This window comes from Oryzias latipes, chromosome 3 (assembly GCF_002234675.1).
Source record: "Oryzias latipes chromosome 3, ASM223467v1".
Taxonomy (NCBI): domain Eukaryota; kingdom Metazoa; phylum Chordata; class Actinopteri; order Beloniformes; family Adrianichthyidae; genus Oryzias; species Oryzias latipes.
In genome coordinates this window covers 2,293,380-2,315,985 of record NC_019861.2, presented here as the reverse complement: position 1 = coordinate 2,315,985, position 22,606 = coordinate 2,293,380, and the positions used below count along the sequence as shown (strand labels likewise).

Sequence of the window (22,606 nt, the reverse complement as noted above, 5' to 3'; positions counted from 1 at the left end):
ATCCGACTGTGCGACTACTGATGTCATTGGAATGAGGGCAGAAATATGGGGCTTCATTTGATCATTTTGTGGAGTTTTAATGAAAGGTTCAAAGACTTTAAGGCATACCAACCTTTTTTAATGATGTCACTTCCCTTTTCATTCGGATAATATCATCATGATAAAAGCAGATCCTGAAATCTTAGCTCAGCCACTTGTTAGAGTGAAAAGACTGTCTGGTTAGCAGAACTTCAAGTTGCTCCACTGATTCATTATTTGTCTTTTAGTCCCAAACAGAAAAGAGGCTTTAAAGGTGAAGTCCTGACAGCGTCTTCATCCGGGCCTCCAGGTGCTGAATCTCTGACTGCAGATAATTCGCATCACAAACCAATTTATTATTAATATTTTTGAATGGGAGAAAAGCTGAGAAGAGTCTGAAATGGAAAACTGACCAACAGACATTTCTGTTTAATTTGAGGAAATTCCCCAGAATTCCTCCTGTTTTGTGTTGCCGTGTTCTGTAGAGTACAGGAATCACATACTTCATCAGATCTTCTCTTTTCTTTCTAAAAAATGCAAAAAGCCAACCGTGTTTTTCAGTCATGCTGATGTGATGCTGATGTGTGATTAACCAATCCCGTGTCAGCATTTTGAACATGGAGAACGACTGATGAAGCTGATGAGGCAGCTGCACTCTGGCCGCTCCGCTCTTCTGCACTGATGCCTTCTCAAACAGTTTTAATCCAATTCTGAGGCTACTGTTCAGATCTGTGAGCACAGAAAGCTTTGCTTCAACTGAGGCCTCAGCTGCTGGTTCTCCGCTGCTGCAGGGCTCGACATACTTCCTGTGGGGCTGGTCTGCTGGATACACTGGTTATATGCAGGGAGTGTTCCCTTTGAACCCGGAGCATCCAACCATTTCCTCACAGCCTCGTTGTAAAACCAGAAGGATGGTCGCAGTGGTGTGTTCAAAGCCCCGTTTTTCTCTCTTCACATTCTTTGACTGAACTTTGTGTTTTCAAACCAGCCTTTTCACTTGCAGCAGGGGTCAAAAAGAAAGCAGAACTCAGCCGCCCCCATGCCCTGCTGTTTGCAGTCAAAAGAGGAAGCTTCTCAAACATTCATGGAAAACCACAGAAAATGTCCGAGGGCGATGATGATGATGATGATGATGATGCATCACCGCGGAAAACTCTCTGTCACCCTTTAACACAGCCGAGTGTTAGCAGTGTGCCAAACCGGCGCCAAGCTTGGCTGCCTTTCCCTGGAGACCGACATCTGGTGTGAACCCTGCTCCATCATGGAGACATCATCTGTGATCAGCAGCTTCATCAGCATGGAGGTCACGCACACTCGGGTCACTCCTGAATGTGTCAGATGTTCGTGCTTCATCAGCATGATGCAGAAGGAGCGTGAAGCCCTGGATAATTCTCTGGGAAAGGGAAAAAAAAACTCCCTGTAATCGGAGGCCAGGAGCTGCAGAGCTGTGAAGTTGGGCCATCAGCTCATACTCAGCCCCACTTCAAGCTCCTAATTGTGAGCAGAGGCTGGGGTCTGGGGGCTCTAGAGGAGGGAAGCATCTGCAGGGAAATCAAGGCCAGCCTCCATTACTGCTCCCAGGACAGCACAGTGCAGACACAAGACCGCTGCTCATGAAACCCCGGCAATTAAGACACTGATGCTCATAGGAAGAGCGGGGAGGTGTGTGGCCCACCCCCATTCCGTCTCAAACTTCCAGTTAGACGCTTTTAGTCAAGGGGAAATGAGGAAAACACATGTGTGCACTTTCAGCTCTCTGTGGGACAAAAGAACTGAAGACGCGAAACACAAAAGGTCTTTGAATTCTCCACAAATATCATCTTTATTCCACATTTGTCTTAAACTTTGCAAATGGCACTAATGAACAACTCAGCTCAAACTAAAGTGGAGCCAAAACATTGTTTAATTCTTAACCCCTAATGGTGCAATCGCAGATCGTGTGTGAAATTATTTTACATCCCTGGCAAATCAATAATAATCTCATCTAACGCCTGAAAGTGCTGTAATTTTAACTTTGTTCTCTGAAACGTTTTTTGTTTCCATCATTGCAGACTGAGAGGTTCAGTCTCAGATGTTTATCCAGAACCAGAAATCAACATTTCCCGTGTAAAATGCTCAAGTGAGCGCAGACAGCTAAAGAGGCTGAATTTGCTAAAAAACAAAAAAAAAGTCAAGAAGCTGGAAAGAGTGACAAAACTTTTCTTGGTTTTTGTTCAACACTTTGGTGCTTTTATTTTGAAAAGCAGAATTTGTTATTAGGGGTGTGTAAATGGTAAATGGCGTATACTTATATAGCGCTTTCTACCTTCTTACGAAGGCCCAAAGCGCTTTTCAGTCACAGTCCCATTCACCCAGTCACACACACATTCACACACACATTCACACACTGATGGCGGCTCCGCTGCCGAACACTGCCGCCAACCTCCCACCAGAGGCAAAGTGGGGTTCAGTGTCTTGCCCAAGGACACTTCGACACATGGGCGTGTGTGTTGGCAAGAGTCTGATGATACGATCGATACCTATGACAGTATTGTACCGGAACATATTTTCTTTCTTTTTTTAAAGTATGACTTAGAACGTCTTTTATTGTAATTAAATTGTAAAATTCTGTTTATTCAATGATCACAATGTTAAGCACTGCAGCTTGCTTTACCCAAACAAATTGATAGCGCTTTTACTTTGGTAACTTAAAATATAGAAAGGGAACAGTCAACATTGTCTGATTTCCACAACAAAATGTATTTCAGTATAAGAAAAGAATAGAATGAATGTGCCTTAACCAATAATGTTGGAAAAGTATGATTGAGGAAATAAAGTGGTTTATTTTCAATATTAATGTAGCTTCTCCAGAACTTTTAAACGGTTCAGGACCTAAACCTTCCTTTATTTTTAAAGGTCTTTCAAAAATAAAGGGGGAAAAAACACTAATTCTTTCTAGAATTAATGAAGTGATGATGATGAGGCAGCATGACAGGATGAAGGAGACGCTTTATTGTGGCTAAGATGCTTTTTTTCCATGACGGTCTGCTCTGCACCGTTGCAGCCAACCTTTCTCACACGTGGAAGTAAACTAACGCTCATCGCCACGGCGTTGGCCTTTTTTCAGAGCGTTGGACACATCACTCTGATCCATCAGAACTAGAATCTATTACTGGGAGGTTCTGCAGAACTTTGACCCGCTTTGCAGACAGCATTTTGTCTCCATGCATTAGCCGCTGTGCAGCTGCAGAGCTTCACTGGTTCTGATCTGAGCCTCTAAAAAGCACTGCAATCTATATTTTTATATGTTACTGGCAGCAACATGACTCAGAGTTTCTGTTCTGTATCCATCCCAAATAAAAACTGAGTAGTTCATGTCTCATAACAAAAAGCTGCCTCTAGCTGAGTTCTTCCTGTTTTTTCGTGCGTGTAGAGCTGCTCAAAGAGGCTCTGTGTTCTCTGCTGCCACCTAGTGGTTGGAGGTTGAAGTGGAAAACAAGAGTCAGACGCTGAAGGACGCTCAGGAATAAATAAATAAATATCATCCTGACAGTATTTTGAATCGATACAAGTATCGGCAAATGAACCATCACGATATATGGCTGAATAGATTATTTCTAACACCCCTATTTGTTATGCTGCCATTCAATCAGTAAACTGATCCAGAAACTTGCAGAAAGTATTACAGTTGTTAGCTGAAATGGGTGGTGTGTTGGGTTAGTAGCTCTTGCTTCTCAGTGAAAAGGTGGTGGTTCAAACCCCAGCTGGGCCCTTTCTGTGTGGAGTTTGTATGTTCTCCTCATGTATGTGTGGGTTAGAGTGTAGACGGTGGACAGATGCATTATGGGCAGGAATGTTCAAAGACAAACTAATGTTTTCCCACAACAAGACTTCTTTTCACTTTATGATGACGCTCACCACCAGCGTTCATGTGTGTTCCAGTTATTCCCCCAAAAGAAGTGGTTGATAATGTTGCAGACAAATGGCCGTAACCCTTGTGCTATCTTAGATGACCCCCCCCTTCTATTGAGGTGTTCTCCCTACCATGACAAAGGTGGATAAAGGTGGAAAGATTTCATGTAATCCATGGACACCAGTGAAGATCACAAATCATTGAAGAAAAAAGGTTCAGAGCACTGTCTAGTGGGTCTAGATGACCCAACTCCCAATGTTAAAGTGCCTAGGATAGAACAAGGGTTAACAGAGACCAATACAAGCCAGTATAGGTTTCTGTTCTTCATCACTTCCTCTCTTGGTCGCAGGAAACCCTAACTCACCTTCATCACACCTTCACCGTCAACTGTTGTCGACTAATATTGTTGAGTTTTATGGTCTGTGGGAAGGGAGCCGCTCAGGGATCTCCATGCCAAATGTCACGTCTGATCCTTACAGGTCACCGCCAAATGTTTGTTGTGGTTATTTTCTTGTAGGATTTCCAGTTAGGAAAACTTTGACTAATAATCAATTACCATGTTTCATGTTACACATCATGTGTTTGCCTGTCTAAGTGCTGGAGAAGGCTAGATTTAGGAGGAGCACTAAAAGCAGCTGATCTGACCAGAGATGAAAAGAACTTTTCTTCTTTATTCACTTTGAATTAGGCAACTGTAGGGAAAAGGTTCATATCTTTATCTTTATTAAACACTACTTTCTGTGTTTATTATTATTTTTTGCTTCCTCGTGTTAAAGTTGACAGTTTTTACATTCCAAGCTTTCATTCTGTTTCACTGGGAATCCCACAGTCTTCATCACACGATGTTTGACAAACTTTTTGTTCCAAGAGAAACTTTTGGATGTTGGAAATGCCTCTGTAGTCAAATCTTACAGACAGTGATGTCCCTCACAAACACAAGCCTTTCTCTACATGAAGAAGACTATGGTGCTTGATGAAGAAGCGGGTCAGTTTGCTCTGACTACATTGTTGGAGGTCGGTGCTGGTTTGATGTTTTTCCCACACATGGTTTCCCCAAAGGGAAAGGCCCCAAACAAAGCCCAGAGTCATGTCCTAAATGTGTTGGAGGTTGTCTGTCTGCGGTGTTAGGACACTTACCCAGACAAGGATTTCCCACAAGGCACTTTCCCGGGTGCAGTTAGTCCAGAACTCCGCTGCACGACTTTTAACAGGAACCAAAAAAAATGAGCACATCACGCCCATTCTTGCGTCTTCGTACTTGCTTCCTGGTCATTTTAGGAATAATTTTGAAACTCTAATGTTTGTTTTTAAAGCTCTACATGGACTGGCTCCAAAATACATCTCTGACCTCATTCAGATTTATAAACCAGAGGTCAGAGGTCAGCTCCAGCTCGTGACGAGGCTGAGAACTAGAGGAGACAGAGCGTTCTCTGTTGTCGGTCCAAAGATGTGAAACGCTCTGCCTCCTCATGTCAGAACGGCGCCCTCTGGAGGGTTTTAAGTCTTAAAAGCCATTTTTGTTCTCTGGCTTTTAACACCGTATGAGTTGTGTGGTCCTCTGTGTTTTAATCGTATTTTTATTGTTGTATTTTGCTTGTTTTGTTTAATAATTTTTTATCTAATTTTAGTCTCTGTACAGGACTTTGGAAACTGTTTGGGAAATGTGCTTCAAATTTAAAGTGGATGGGGTTGGATTGGTTGAGTAGTTCAATACAGCAAAAGCAAAGATCCGAATAACTTTGGTGAACATGGTGCTACGGTTTGCTGCCTTTGGTGACGTTTATCTGTGAAGAACTTAGATTTCCAGAGTGGAAAACACTCGAGTTGTTCAGAGGAATTTTTCTGAACAAAAAAATATCGTCAGTCTGCCTGGTCAGGTGACAGCTGAAGGGCCTTTTTGCCTTTCAGATTAAAACTCATCTTTGTCCCCCCCTCCCCAACAGTGCCTTTCCGTGAGGCTCCAGCGTACTCAAAGCGCCGGCGGGGCCCGACCTCTGGCAGCGGAAACGGCCAGTCCTCATCCTCGTTATCGGCGCCGCGGGTCCTCCTGCGCTCCAACAGCGACAACAACTTAGCGGTCAGAGACTACCAGCAGCAGCCCGGGTCTCCTGGCATCTGGGCCCCCCAGCTGCAGCAGCACCAACACGCCAAGCCAAACCTGCACAGGGGCCCCCAGCAGGGTCACCCGCAGCCTGGCTCCTCAGCATTACACCGCAGCCTGTCACCCCAGCTGGTCCAGCAGATGCCCAGCGGCAGCCCCAATGGCACCGTGGTGGTCAGGACCATGGGGAGGGGGGCAAGGAGCCGGTCGCCTTCTCTCAGTCGGCTGGGGGAGGAGGCCAGACGGGCCCAGCCTTCACACCGTCAGTCCAGGTGAGCTTCTGGCCCTCCCAGAGCAGCAAGCTGTGCATGTGTGCTTTTCTGTGTGTGTTCTTCCCAAATGGAAAATTCTCTGTCCGCACATCTGTAGTTGTTTCCACATATCTGTAGTTGTTTATTGATAAAACCTGGAAGTTGTGCATGGAGCGATGGGGTCTGAAGCAGTGCCAGAGTCTGACAGAGCTGCTGAACTCTGGCATTTGCCTGCATCATTTGGACATTGAGCTGGTTTCTGTGGAGCGACTGCACTTCTTTATTTTACAACGACACGGTGGTGTTTTGCTTCTGCCTCCTACAGCTTCACTCTGCTGGTTTTACAACATCTTCATATGACAACTGTTTTGAGACCACATGGCTTATGCTAACGATGGCACATCCCCTGAGAAGTTTTTGCATTTTTGGAGCCTTCAGGTTCGTTTGAATCAGTTCTCCCAGGAAGAATGGCAGAGATTCTCAGTCAGCAGTTATGGTATCCGTCAGAGGAGATGGTCAGTGAGCGAGGTCTATTGGAGGAGGAGCGGCGCTTGACGCTGCCGCATCAGTGCTGGGATGTGATGCTGAGGTACGAAAGACGGGAGGATTCGCAGAGGACGGACTGACAAACGTCAGAAGTGGAGGATGTGACACTAGGCTAACTAACATATGATTTCAAGAATAAAAGAAAATCATATAAATAAATGAAAAACTAGAGACTATATGTAGTAAAGACTAATGCAGTAAACTGCATTAAACTTAGCCTGTAGGAATGTTTGACATGATGTCATAATGACTTTAACACTGATGAAAAGATACATGAGAAATGCACTGCAGACAATATCAACAGCAACACAACAAACAGCTGAGTTTACGACTGTGGAAGAACTGAACAGCATTTTGATTAACTGTTGCAAGCTGGGAAAGCGTTAGCAAAGCCATTAGCATCGTCACACCTAAACTCATATTTACACATTTGTCTGGAGAAGGTAAGGTAGAGGTTTTCACATGACTAATGACCAAAAAACGACCTTCTCTAACATGAACTGACGTTAAAACTTACAGCCCGCTCACGCTGGCTAGTTATTGACATTATGCTAACGGCTAACGGTGCTATCCATCGTTCTGAAACAGCAAAGAAACAGCAAAAAACATCATGAACTGATTAAAATCATCTTTATTGTGTCCTTTTTTATTCCTCCTCTTCTTTATTTTTCTTCTCATGGGCACCAAAAAGTTTGGACATTTTGACATTTTAAGTGAGTGAATCTCAACGAGAAGGCAACCACAACTTAGCAGGCTTTGTTATGCAAATACATGAATGTGGGCTTGTTCCTTTCTCATCAAGACATAGCTAGTTTGAAGAATAGCAGAGCCACATTAATACAGATAATATGCGGCGGTTCCCCTCTTTTTCTTCCTCCCTTTCTGGCGCCCCTGGATGCGCAGCGCCCTTAGCATTTGCCCATACTGCCCATACTGGCTGGCCCTGGACACAACCCAAATAGTCATTCGTTTGATGGAAGCTCATTTTGTCCAAAAAGGCCAAAAGCAGATCATACATGTACACACACCTTCACACACGTATAAGAAAAAACATTGTAAATCAGCAGCTGTCTATTTACGTTTAGTCCATTCAATGTTGTCACGCATTATTTGAAAATCTAGAATTCTTTTCATATTTTTTGACTGACTTCTTCCAAACTATTCAATAAAAAACTCAAACATCCAAAATGCAAAAATATGTGAACTTTGATCAGCTGCAGGCTGTGTGCTAACGCTAGCCTAGCTCCTGTTTCCCTCTTGGTTATGTCGTCTCAGCGTTTCAAACATTTCTTGGTGGGGGCCATTCAGATGCTCCGTGACATTTGCAGTGGTTTATAAAAAAAATACATGTTGCATTATTAAGACAGTTCTGTTTTTTTGATCACACCATCGTTAAAGTTCTCCCATAAGTCAAGTATGGTTTTCCTTCCCAGTAGTGTTAATGATGTCAGAGTATTTATAATTACTGGCTTTGTTTCTGCTCCGATATTACAGTCACATCATGAATCAGATTTTAAAAGTCGCGTCATCATAGCTTTCACTTTCATTTCTGACTGTTTGATTTTGTTTTCACACATTTTGTCGTTAAGAACATGTCAGCGAATATCTTATGAGATAGTTTTGGATGAAGTTAGTGCTGGAATGAGAATGAAGTCAGACTGAGGACGACCTTCTGGACTGTTTTCACAGTGTGAAGGTTGTCAGCTCTGGGCGATGGCACAGATTCCTGCTTCACTGCATAGCAATACTCTGAATTTTACTGGCAAAAGTTCTGCAACCTGTTTCAGTTTCATCTGGAAATGAGTTCAGAGTTTGGTTAAACACATTCAACAGTTTGTTTTTTTAAATATGCGTATTTATAGGTAATTAACTGGAAACCTGATAATTTCAAAGGCTCTCCTTTAATGACCTGCAGGATGGTCAGGATTTTATATCACCTTGAAAAACGTAGCCATAGATTTACAGCATAAATACAGGCAGCAATAATTCTACCTTTGGAAATATCCTTAACTATTGTTTGGTAATTGGATTTCAACTGAAACTCTGCAGGCAGAAAAATGAAGCTGAGGAACGTGTTTGATCTCACTCCAGTTTGTGCCAGAGCGGCTTAACATGGGGTCGCCCCACGGTCCAAATTTCTTGTTTTACTGTCAATTTTTACTGAGAGAGGGGCAGCCAGAAAAGGACAACAACGTAAAGAAACAGGGTTGGATCTGAAGAATGATCCGGAACGAGAGGGGAAAGAGTTGGAGCTTCTCGTGGCAGGAAGGCGTAGCTGGTGGCGAGCACGGCGGGGTGAGGGCGGCCAGCACGCACACGCTGGTCTGTGACAGCGCGTCCTCACCTCCTCTACAGTATCTACTGTATACATCCAATTCCAGCATCCCCCATGCATGATGCATGATGCTTCCTCTGGGAAACGTGCCATCAGAGGAGCTGGCTTACTACTGTATCCATGGCAACCGTTGCTAAGGTTGAATTTTTGCAAATGCTATACGTTTGCACGCGCTATTTGTGTGTGTGTGTTTTCATGTATGCTTGTGAGTGTGTATGTGTGCAAAAATGTCACTTTCTTTATTTATCTGACTAGGTTCAACCAAAAATAGCTGTGCATGTGTGTGTGTGTGTGTGTGCACATGTCAGTGCCTTAACCTGATAAAGTTCATTCAGAAAAGCGGTTGTCCACAGGTTTGTCTGCAGCAGCAGCAGCAGCACCCAACACGTGGAGGATTAAACTGAGACAGTCGGTTATCTTGAAGTGATGTAACCTACAGTCCAAATGAAAACGTGCCTCTGACCTCTTCTTCATCTTCCTCCTGCTGTTCTTTGGCAGATGGAGGCCCTCGGAGGCTCCAACAGCACCCACCCAGGAAAAGAGATTTACTGTTATTGTCGTTAGATTATGGAGCAGACACAAAAATGACAAAGTCATGATGAGCAGGAGGGTAAAGATGTGGAGGCAGCTGCTCAAGAAAGGAGGATAATAGCGGGATGAGCTGTTGGGAGCAAGGGTGGAGGAGCAGAGGGAAGACAAGTGATGGAGAGGAGGAGGAAGAGCAGTGAGGGAGGACAGTTGCTGTGGCAGGAACATGGACATCAGTATCATGTCTTTGGTGAACTTCAAGATCTGAATCTTTTCTTCAAGGAAGTGTTTTTCTTTTCCAGGAAAAATCTAAATGACTCTGTCCTTTGTTGGTATCAAACAGCATTAAGGCAGATTTTCCATCAGGCTCCTCAGAACAAAGTCTTCACTTTAGAGTCAACTTGAGTAGTTGATGCTCTAAATGGGTTTTGTGAAAAAACATTTTTCACCGTTCTTTCAGTGACCCGACTTTCAATCTAAATCGATTTAAAAATCTGATGTACTCTATAGTTTTAGATACTTTTCTTTAAGCCACAGCATGCATTGTCCGTACTTCCTTCCGTCTCACCTCCCAACGTGCTGTAAAGCAGGAATCCACTGTGAGCTTCCAGCAAGCAAATTCCCTCAAGTCTGTCCAGAGCTTCCATGAGCACAGAGCAGTTTTTCTGCCAGCTGAACTTGAGTGCACGTCCATCTGACAAGGACTGGAGCAGCTTCTTCTCCCCAAAGTGGCTCTCGCATCCCCGTGACCCTGAAAGGGGGACAAAACGGTTAAGAAGATGAATCAATGAATGGTTTCCTAAAACCCTTATAGTAACTTATATCCAACCTGTGGGAAGATCCTAGGACCATACCTGGACCAGGTGACCCCTTCTAGTGCTGTAAATGAGCTATCAGGCTCTAAAGAAGCCCGATTCAAATCTGGAAATCTCTGTAAGTAGTTCAAGTCACATTTTAGTTGCAATGTTGAGACGGCCGTCCTTCCTCATTTGAGCTTTCTTTCTTTTGCTAATGGCCAGTATGAAAGGAAAAATGTAGTGTAGAAGTGAAGGTGACGTTCCTGAAGAATCTTTTACTGACTCAAACAAACCGAGGTTTTGGGCAGGAGGACGTAACACGACGTTTATCTCCTTTTTTTTTTAAAAACACATTTCAAAATAGCAAATTTTAACTGGTGAAAAAGGAAAAGAGAATGTCAGTGAAGCAAGAAAAAGTAGCTAATAAACACAAAGTTAAGTCAAGTGTAAACCATATTTTCTAGAAACCAATGATTCTGTCCTGGTGTTACCGTATCACAGCTGAGTGTTAGGAGGTATTACACTGTCTTCATCAGATCTAGAGGCCTTTAGAGGATGATCCCCGCTCTGCTGTCTCTGACACATCTCTGTGACTGTTTGCTGAGTCACTAAGAAGTTCCCTGAAGTCTTCTGGGATCCACGTCAGAGTCCAGGAAGCCTGGCGGGTTTTCCATGCCTTACTCAGCAGGAGAGGGAATACTGACCGCAGGTTCCCCCAGCATTCCAGAAATCAGACTTTGTGATCGACAGGGATTGTTAGGTGAGGAACGCTGGACGAGCTGCACACCAGAAGATCTGGTTTTAGTCGCATCTGCAGAGTTATTCCAACCAGAATGTTGAGAACAAGTTTCAAGACAGACTCCAGAGTGATGGGACACCCTCCTCCTCATCATCATCATCATGTTATGACTGCTCCAGAACGGCTCATGAGTCTGCAGCTTGATGACGTTTGACTTCAGCTCGACTGGCCTGGCAGCGTCCTAAGACTAAGACAGAGTCATGGTGCATGTGCTCGTGCACATGCTTTGCTCAGGGAGGCTGGCGGCGCTTTAGGTCACAGCGCACCTCTGATGCCTTAGTTGAAGTGAGTAAACCTGCAGGGGATGATTCATGCTTTATCGTGACACAACACTTCCAACAAGGTGTTGTGTCACAATGTGGTTAGCACTCCAACACTCAGCGTGGCTTCAATCCAGTCAGGACAGGACCAAAAGTCACATGACAACCTTTTTGGACAAAATGAGCCTCCATAAAGTGAATGACTATTTGGGCTGTGTTCCTTTACTATTCTTGAATCTAAGGGTTAGCAAGCTCTTTGACTTGTGGGCCACAAAGGGTTCTAAACTTTGACAGAAGGGCCAGACCAGGAGTAGATGAGTGGAGTGTTTTGGTAATCCCCCTCATTACAAAAAGGAAAAACATGGAATCTGGATAAAAAAAACGTGTTTCCATATTGATTGACAATTCATTTATAGATTTAATTCAGAACATTTTAGTGCCATTTGCACCAAGGGGGGTTGATGTCTGTCATGGAAAAACACAAATTTAGAGAAATGTTAGTGGTTAGACCTCTTGCATGACAGCAAGAGGGACCCTGGTTCAAGTCCTGGCTGGGGGACCTGAACCAGAACACCAACGGGGGCCTTCCTGTGTGGAGTTTGCATGTTCTCCCCGTGCATGTGTGGGTTTTCTCCGTGGACTCCGGCTTCCTCCCACTGTCCAAAAACATGCTTCATAGGTTTTTGATTAGACTGCTGCCCCCGCCACCCGGTCCCGGATATGCAGAGGAAAACGGATGGATGGATGCATCCCCGCTCACCTTCTCCAGCGACGCTGACTAGGCAAGGTGACCCGATACTCATCAGTGAACAGGGCGGTAGACCGTTGCTGCACCGTCCAGGTCACATGGTCTGTACTGTAAACGTTCACGGCGGTGTCTTGGTGTGGGTGGAGTCACCAGCAGCGGTCGTTTGTCATTCCAGTCAAAGCGGTGGAGTCAGTTCTGAATTGTTAGTCTGGAAACGCCAGTACCCCTCACATCTGGTAAACGGGCCCGCGGCTGTGCGGCGTTTGCTTAACCATGTCTTAGGTCCGAGGTCGTTAGGTTTTGGTCATGGTTGTGACTCCTGGGTCCGTCCCAAACTCTGCCAGTAGTTCTGGGTCTTGATGCAAGTCTGCTGATGACACTTTGAGACCCACCAAGTTCAACATCTGACCGTCTACCTCCAACCTGAAGGCGCCACGGTCAGGTGGAGCTGCTCGTCCGTTGAGTGGCGTCATGTCTTCATGGCTGTTTGAATGAGGAAATTGGAACGACTTTGTGGTAAAATCAGCTTTTTGGACCCACAGAATGTTGACGTTGATGCCACACTGAAAAGGTTTTTAGTTAAAAATGATTTGGTTTTTGCTCTGATAAGTTAAAAAAAAACACTGAACACAATGAGATGGTTATGGAAAAGACTAAATGAGGTGTTTCTGACTCCCTAAAATCTGTGACGTGAAATAAACGCTTTCTTTACATCCACTGAAAATCCCTAATGTATTGTGAGTAATGTAAATAAAGAACAATCTGTCATGATCAGAGCACGGGATGGACCCAGGTGCTGGAACCCAGAAGGAAGACGGGTAAGTGGTAGGTAAGTGGAATTTATTTTCTTTTGATCTATCCAGGCGGGCCTGTGAGCAGATGGGACTTGGAGCCCGCGTGAGCGTGGCTGGTGATCTTGACGTGGAACGTGGCTGGAGCTCTTGCGGAGCACTGAGACAGTGGCTCTGGAGGTTGAAGGCGTCGGCGGGGTGATAGTTAGGCAGCTGCTGCTCGAGGTGATTCTTGATTCAGGTGACCCTCGAGGCTTGAGGTAAACCATTAGGGTTAACAAACTGGCGATGACTGCTGGAGCTGGGTCTCCTTACGAAGAGCAGAGGCTTGATGAGATGATAGGTCACAGCTGTGAGTCAGGAGCAGAGCAGAGCTTGGAGGGGGGGGGGAGTCTGACAGAGGCACCATGACAAAATCACAGTAAATATTTAAAAAGCACTAAGTCCAAGAACCAGTGAAAATGAGCTATGAAAGATGTGAGCAAAGAGTTTAGACTTTGGATTTGTGTTGGTAAAAGTGGATAAACGATGGCATGAAAAAATGTGGTCAGAGCTTGGCTGTGAAATATAGGCTTATAAATATTAAGTATGATTATTTAAGATAAGAACGACGAATCACTGATAGCATCAGACATCAACACGTCTAAATGAGAGATACGTTAGAATTAGGGGTGTTAGAAGAAACCGATATGGCGATATATCGAGATATTTCATTTGCCGATACTTGTATCGATTCAAAATGCTGTCAGGACGATATTTGTTTATTTATTCCTGAGCGTCCTTCAGCGTCTGACTCTTGTTTTACACTTCAACCTCCAACCACTAGGTGGCAGCAGAGAACACAGAGCCTCTGAGCAGCTCTACACGCACAAAACAACAGGAAGAACTCAGCTAGAGGCAGCTTTTTTGTTGTTATGAGACATGAACTACTCAGTTTTTACTTGGGATGGATACAGGACAGAAACTCTGAGTCATGTTGCTGCCAGTAACATATAAAAATATAGATTGCAGTGCTTTTTAGAGGCTCAGATCAGAACCAGTGAAGCTCTGCAGCTGCACAGCGGCTAATGCACGGAGACAAAATGCTGTCTGCAAAGCGGGCCTAAGTTCTGCAGAACCTCCCAGCAATAGATTCTAGTTCTGATGGATCAGAGTGATGTGTCCAACGCTCTGAAAAAACGCCAACGCCGTGGCGATGAGCGTTAGTTTACTTCCATGTGTGAGAAAGCGTGGCTGCAACGGTGCAGAGCAGACCGTCATGGAAAAAAAACATCTTAGCCACAATAAAGCGTCTCCTTCATCCTGTCATGCTGCCTCATCATCATCACTTTATTGTTTCTGGAAAGAATTAGTGTTTTTTCCTTTATTTTTGAAACAACATTCAGGCTCCTGAACGGTTTAAAAATACTGTAGCTTCATTAATCAATATTAACCCTTGTGCTTTGTCATGGTAGGAAGAACATGTCAATGTAAGGGGGGGGGGGTCATCTAAGATAGCACAAGGGTTAAAAATAAACAGCTCTTTATTAACTTAATTATACTTTTACAACCTTAGTGGTTAAGTCACATTCATTCTTTGTTTTTTCTTATACTGAAAAATATTTTGTTGTGGAAATCAGAAAATGGTGAATGTTCCCTTTCTGTATTTTAAGTTACCAAAATAAAAGTGCTATGAATTTGTTTGGGTAAAAGCAACTTATATGTGAGATACAGTTGCAGTAACATTGTGATCATTAAATAAATGGAATTTCACAATTTTATTACCATGAAAGGCGTATTAAATTCAGATAGAGGATTTCTAAGTCATATTGATAAAAAAAAAAGAAAATGTACAATATCAGCATACATATCATGCCCACACACATCCCTAGTCAGAATGCACTCCGGCTTTATTTGACGTACAAACGTTTTTCAACATAATGGAGTGATCCTCCTCTCCCTCCCTCTCAGTCATGGTGCAGAAAGAATTAAACATAACAAGATCAGAAAAACAAAGGGCAAAACAGAGTAAAACAGCCAGACAACAAAACGCACACAGGCTTCTCCTGAAGGATGTAATTGGTCAGTTTATAACTTCAGTGACTTGCGATAAAGAAAAAATATCATGAAAAAAATGAGAATTATCTGTTAAAAAGGTGTCAGATCCAGAACGGTTCTTCTGACCGACAGAATGACTCAGGAACAGCTGTTCATTTCTCTATAGATGTCTACAGGATTTTGGCTCCTTGTTGTTCTTCCTGTTTGGAACATGAGAGGGGAAGAAGTGCAACTTGTACTTCTTGTGAAGCCCGAGGGCAAAAAAAGACCCGTTGGAGCCTCTTCTAAAGAGAATGAACTTGAACAACATTTGTTTTTGTATTTGCTGACTTTTATTTGCCATGGTGTGGTCTATTTTTCATCCACGTTCTGGATCTTTTACAGGACTGAAGACATTTTCTTTCAATGCATGTTTCAACATATTATACAAAGTTGAATTGAAAGATCAATGTTGTAATTGTACACCCACTAAAATATCATTAGTACACAGTTCCCTTTTTTAATTCATATTTGTACGCACAGTAAACAGGACTTCTCTTTGTTGATCAATGTTCATACATTCTAAATTCTCTGCATTTTCTATGTCGCCACTTCTTGTTGTCCCCTTAAAGCCTTGCGTGTGCTTAAGTAAATCCTGTGAACCTTAGTGGAGCTGAAGTCCTTTTGTGACCGTGGACACCTGCTTCATGAGGGCAAACCCAGTTTCTCCTCACCCACAGAAAAAGACGACCTTGCGGGTCGTAATTATAAAATCTGAAATGATTCGTGAAGTGGGTCTGTAATCTAATGGCTCCTGGTGTATCAGGGTCTGGGAATCCGGGACACGGAGGGCCTCTGCTCTGCGCAGCTCCTGTTGGCCCACTTACAGGACCATTATTACCTCGGTGTGTGCCGGCTTCTCACATCTCACACGCTCTGAACATCTGACACAAATGTCACCGTTTCCAAACTGTGAAAAACCTGCACAGAGCCGTGTCACGTCGGCTCACCTTCTCCTTCAGCACACGTGCTGTGGGTTCCTGAAGGTTCAGTCCGGCACAAACAGCCGCATCCTGCTGCCTCCAGAGTCTGTTCATACTCTAACGTAAATGGGATTTTCTTTTGGCTGAGCTGTGGACAGCTGGGAATTACTGAGAGGAAAATTTCACCCGAGGCTGTGCCATGATGAAAAGATGAGGGAGGTGGGAGAAGCTCATGTGTGTCTTCTCATTAGGCATCAAAGCAGTTCCTGTGTGATGGAGGTGTGAACAGGCCATGAGAGCAGAGGAACTTTCAGGATCACCTGGTAAAACCCAGCGGCTGAGTGAAGCCATGTTGGGTTGTCCTGCTGGACCAAACCCCGCTCTTTGAGGCTCCTTCACCCACTTTTAGCTCCGCCTTCCTGCGCCCACACACGACAGCATCTCTGTGGTTTCCCTTCGCTTCCGCTTGACATGTCAGTTTCTTAGAATGCAACACGGAGGCACGTGATGCCAGACTATGACACCCCCAACACACACAACCACAGGGTGACAGCTGTCAGTCACCCTCGGGCGTCATGGCAACAGCTTCCCAGCTAGATTTGCAGAGAAATGAGATGTTTGTGTGGAGGCCTGGGCTGTTCGCTAATCGCCGCTGTCGGGCTTTGACTTCCATTTCCATAAAAGCTGAGATGCAGACAATCTGCTGCTTCTGCTGCTTCTGCTGCTGCTGCTGCCGCTGTGATGTTCTACTGTAATTCAATCAAAAACCTGTTCAAACAGCTACATCATCATTTTTCCTGCAGAGCTTCATTAACAAATCGGAGCAAAAAGAATTACAGATTCTGCTGCAAAATTACATGAAAATATTCCCTCAGGGATTTTGAAGTTAATAAGAATAATTTGATCTTCTTACACCATAAAAGAAAATGCAAACTTGAACTCAAATGATAGAAAAACATATTTTTTCTGCAAAACAAAGTCTGAAATAAATTAATACAGAGCTAGTAGCACATTTTCCACTATGATATTTGCCTGGTAACATTATCTTTATTGTACATAACAGCATAAAATGGTTCAAATCCTGGCTAAATCCTTTATGTGTGGAGTTTCCTGCAATACACGAGGCTCTCCGGTTCCCTCCCACAGTAATGGATGGATGGATGGATGGATGGATGGATGGATGGATGGATTTATGGATGGATGACGGATAGATGGATGGATGTATGGATGGATAGATGGGTGGATGGATGGATAGATGGATGGATTCTGCACTTGAACACACCATGAAATCTTTCTTAAAGGGCTTTAGGCTGTGGTGCATTGGTCAGGCGATTGACCTATTGCAGGTTCGATTCCCGCCTTGCTTGTCCAAATGTCAGAGTGTCTCTTTGGGCAAGACACCAAACCCCCCCTTGCCTCTGATGGAAGATTGGCGCCAGTGTTGGTCAGTAGATTAGATCAGATTTGTTTATTAATCCCACGAATGGGAAATTTCCTTGTCACAGTAGCATGGAGTGTCATGATTTGAACTTGTTGTCTTGTTTTTGGTCCTTGTTCTGTCTTGTTTCTGTTTCCTGTTTTATTTTGAAAGTCTCCTGTCTTGTCTGTTTTCTTGAGTTTTACTTCCTTTGGTCCCCATCAGCCCCGATCGTGTCCACCTGTGTCTTGTCTGCCCTGTCTGTATATAAGTCTTGTCTCTGCCTTCCTCCTGTGTTGGTCCATTATTCCTGTTCTGGTGTTCATGTCATGCCATGTTCCTCGTTCCTCGTTCCTTGTCTCATGCCACGTCACAGTGAGTTTTTGTTTTTTGGTTTTGTCATCCTGCTCGGCAGCGCTTTTTGTTTGTGTTGGTAATTAAACCCCTTGCCCCCGAACTTTGTGCCTCCTGCCTCTGCATCTGGGTCCAACCGGCTCTCGAGCCACCCCACCACCGTGACATGGAGTTTGGCACAAGTACCGCCATCCATGTGTGAATGTGTGAATAGGACTTTGACTGTACCGCACCTTGGGCGATCGAGGAAGGTAAAAGAGTGTGAGACAGGTTTACACCATTTACCATGTAGAAATGTTTTTTTTTCTGGCAGGCTTTTCTCCAGATGTTAGGACCACAGACTAAACATCTTTTCAGATGGTCTGAGAAGGTGTTGCTGCTTTGAATCTCCTCGGGGACTTGTGAGAGTCAAAGGCTGTTTTCTGACAGACTTGATGAGTGCAGGCGAGCCTGGAGCGCCTAGAAGACCCACTGTGGGTCTTTGAGTGACGTGCTGGGGAGGCCCGCGATGTTCAAGCCGGCTGAAGGAGAAAACAAGGCTTTTCTGCTGTAGGGACTCGAGCATCAGACTTGTGAGCGCAGGTTCGGGTCAGAATCCCTTTTTTTTGTTTGACCTGACTTCAACATAAACGACTAAAGCTGAGGTCTGACTGTCAAACGCTTTCCTTCAGCACACAAGCAGCTGACTCAGCTCTAGCGGGAACAGGAGGTTCTGCACATCCTCTCTTTTGTGGGCCCAGTGCTGCCTAAGAACAGCGCCCTCTAGTGATGATAAACGTGTCATCTGCACAAAAGTGCAAACTTCCCTTCAATGTAAGATCCTATTGGCTGTCACAGACATGAGTGGGAACTTTCCCAAACGCTGTGGCTAATGTTGGGCTTAGCTTTTAACAATTTTTGGTTTTTAAAATTCTGAAAGCGTTGTGCTGAAACAAGGGTGTGGCCCTTTGATTGACGGGTGACCTGTGTGTTAAAACAGGCTCAGTGGGTGTGTTACTACACCGGTCCACCTCCTGTTTGCCCTTTTTCTTTTTTTTACAAAACTCAGGATTTGATTGACAGCTGTCAGCCAGTCCCCCCCCCCAAGAAAGGGGCGTCAAAATTTAAATCTGTATTTCTAAAGTTTAACTTTTTTGTGAATCTTCTCTGCCGTTTTAAAGGCACATGAATCTAAACAGGAGGAGATGTAAACACGCTTAGACTTCTTTTTGTTTTGTGGCTCATCAGATCAGACTCTGTGTTTGCACTAGTGTTCAGCTCAAGCATGTTTGTTTTTGCTGCAGGTGATTCCTCTGTAAAGTATGGATAAACACGTAGTAACTAGCACTTCATTGGATTTAAACGGCCTCTGCAGTGATGGAGGGAGAGCTTTCTTCTGTTTTTGCACTCAGCGATTGACTTTATCTGACGGGTGTGAAAGCAAACGCCTCTGGTTCGAGCCTCGAACCTCCAGCAGCGTGCAGCACCGGGCGGGTCCCAGGACCACCGGATCAGCAGCCATTTTCAGCTGCTCCTTAAAGATAATAAACAGTGGCAGCAGCGAAGAAAAAGAGACAACAAAAAACCAAAAGAACAACAGAGTTCTATGTCCAAAACGACAGAATCTGGGGCTGGGATCGGCCCTCTTGGGGCCCCCGGTCGCTCTGGGTGTCATCCGCTTCGGCTGCGGGGTCTGGGGTGGGGAGTCTTGTCGGCCCTGTCCTGTGGGGGGGCATTCTGGGGAGGGGGGGGGCACTATTGGTACGGGGCAGGGGGGGTTGACGGGTCGGGGTCTCCGCTGAGGCCATCGGCGGTTTCCCCGGCCGGTTGGCTGCCTCGGTCCCGTCGAGGCCTGACCAGAGCTCTTCTAGGGCCGGCGTTTGGGGGTGGGGGCCTGGGCTTGCCCCGGGGGGGGGGGGGGGGGGGGGGGGGCGACGCTTTCTGGCTCCTCTCTCTCTGTGTGGGGTGGGTGTTTGACCACCGGGGGACAGTCTACCAGCTGTCCCCAACTTACCCCCTTCCTCATATAACCTCATATTAGGGTGAGGGGGTGGGGGGCTTAGCCTGCGATGAGCCTTGGGGGGGGTTACTAGGCAGTGGCCCCCCTCCTATGGTTGCCGTATGGAGTGGGCCCCCCCTCTTTAGGTTTTATTTGCACCTTAGACATGTAGGGCCCTTGGTAGGGGGGGTGCTTGGACATCACTGCCAGCAAGCAGCAGATGTCCTCCTAGCACCCTACCCGCCAATTTTAACCGCACCTTAGACATTTAGGGCCCCTTGGTGGGGAGGGTGAGGGGACGTCACTGTGAGTAATCAGGAGATGTCCCCTTAGTGCCCTACTCGCCAATTTTTACTGCACCCCCCTTAGTACACACACCCCTCCCCCCTCAATATATACATCCCAACATAAACACACACACATGCACACACACACCCTCTCAAACACACATACACGCACACACATTTTGCAAGGAAGGTGGGACCTGGGTCCATCTGTCCCCTACCCCTTCCCTGGTGGGGGGTGCGGGCCCCTTTGCGACGGCGGCCGTGTCCCCGGGGTGCCGGCTTCCTGTGCCCGGCGGTGCTCTCTCCGCGCGGTGGGGGGGTTCACATTACACCTGAGCCGGGGGTGTTCGTGTCACTGGGGGGTGGGTTCTGGTCCTTGCTCCTCCCTGGACCAACCGTGGGCCGGGTGGGTGGCTGCCTGGAGTGCGGAGCGGGTCTCCCTTGGGGGGTCCTGGCTCGTACCTGGGGTTGGGGCGGGGGGATGCCTGGAACTCCTGGGTGGTGGTGGGGTGCTCGTCTGGGGCTATGGGCGTCCTTCTCGGGTGGGGCCCTGCGTTGGTCTCTCCCGGCGCGGCGGGGGGGCTGCTCTCCTGGCTGGGCTGGGGCGGCGCTCTCTTTCCCTCCATGCCTCCCTGCTCTCTGGCTCTGGGGGCCTTGCGACGGTCCTGCTGGCCCTGGCCTGGGTGGCGGGCTTGGTCGCCCGGGCGGCGGTTGTTCCCTGCCGGTTCCCGTGTGGCATTGGGGGGATTCCGGCTGCCGCTGCTGCTGCGGCGGGGGTATGGGTGTGGGGGTGGCTGGGCACTCTCCCTCCTTCTTTTCACGTTCCACCATCCATTTTAGAAGAACATAAAACCTCACCTGAGCACTGGTGTTAGCTCACCTTTGCACTAATAGCTTGCATGACTGAATGACTGAAATGTTTCACACTAGTTGGTTTTAAGGCGTAAGTATGCGTGTGTGAACACTATCTGTTTTGTGTACATGTCGACAGGTGGACATTTTTGCAGCTAGCAGGTGTGTTTATAACATTTGAGTGTGTGTGTGGACAGGCCCCGCCCTTTTTGTACTACATTTGAACCTTACCATAATGATAAACAACCAGTAAACTTGTTGCTTTATGCTGCTTCATGGTCTTATCCCCCTTCCCCTCCTACTATCACCCTCCTACCCCCCCTCTCCCTAACGTCCCTCTCTCTTCTTCCCCTCTTTCCTTTTTCGTCCGGTCCAACACCAAAGATTTTCAGACATGTTTGAAATTAATAAAGTTTGGCCTCAATTACAAAAGGGGTTTATTCAGACATACCTTTGGTTTGTCTGAAGATTAATAACCCCTCTTGTTAAAGTAAAATATGTCCAACACAAGAGGCCCTCAGCTCTCATCTGTCTGCCCAGCTGTTGGACAGGAGAAATTAAAAAAAAAAAAAAAAAAAAAAAAAAAAACGACAGAATCCTCTGAAAACTGATGAACCGGTCAGCGGAGAACAAAACCGGTCACTGCTTGCAGCTCCTGGACGTTTGATGATCCTGTTTTCATTAAGTTAAATGATTAAAGGTGATGCTGTGGTTTTGTCCTGGAAACGTCCGTTCTGTCACAAACTGCACGGCAACAGACAATACCCTCTAATCATGAAGAGGATCTGATGCGAAAGGAATTGAAGAATCTAGATTTGGTGTCCACATGGTTGCTGGAGTAATCCTGGTCCATCTGCTGACATGCCTTTAATCTGAAGCAGCGCAGAGGATGAGGGGACCAATCAGAAGTCAGTCTGGAGTTGAAATTCTTCTGCAGAGGTCACGTGTGAGGAACAGTCCAGGATTAGAGAAGGGGTCATATGCAATATCCACATCTGCAAACTAAGGACTTTTTTGGAGTTAAAGTGACAAGTGAAGCCTAAAAATCTTGTTTTACTTTAATTTTTTTTTTTTTTTTTTTTTTTTACAAAGTTTGACACTTTTTTTTTTCTTACTTTAGGCGGTTTGTATTTCTTGTTTTGGCACAAACATTACTTTTCCCAGAATCCTTCAGTTGTTTTGCTGAAGTAGTCACTGAATCTGTTGGATATTTTTTGCTTCTTGTGACATTGACAAAGTTTCCATATGATAATAGAAAACACGGCAGGTGAAGGTGTGAAGGTTTGGTTCTTCATCCTGACCTTATAAACCATCCGGACTCCGTTTTTACCTTTAACGCTTCTGCAGTATTTAACTGTTACTGAGGCTGTGAAGCTCTTCTTTCAGCTGTGACATGGTGGACTCCTGTCTCATCAACGGCAGCCCAATTTAGGCTGAAACAGGGTCACGTTTGAAGGTCAGGTGAACCCTGTGGTTGCCTGGTTACTGGCCTCAAACCAGCCTTCCCTCCATCCTTCAGCGGGAGTGAGAGTTGAAGTCAAACAAAGTTTCCAATCAGATCCACTTCTGCAGGTTTAAACCGGTTTATAAAGTCAATTTGTGTTTCTTAAAGAAGGTAACTCACGACAATAGTCAGCACATAATGTCCAGGAA

The 22,606-nt window shown here is 45.4% G+C and overlaps 1 protein-coding gene across 4 annotated transcripts in view; it reads left to right on the top strand.

The window, feature by feature from the left end:
• shank2 (SH3 and multiple ankyrin repeat domains 2) overlaps positions 1-22,606 on the top strand; it is a 314,619-nt gene that overhangs the window by 182,070 nt on the left and 109,943 nt on the right. For all 4 annotated transcript variants that reach the window (XM_023950566.1, XM_023950561.1, XM_023950563.1 and 1 more), the window contains exon 12: positions 5,854-6,283. In XM_023950566.1, coding sequence (XP_023806334.1) covers positions 5,854-6,283 — 430 coding nt within the window. The remainder of the gene's footprint in view (positions 1-5,853; positions 6,284-22,606) is intronic.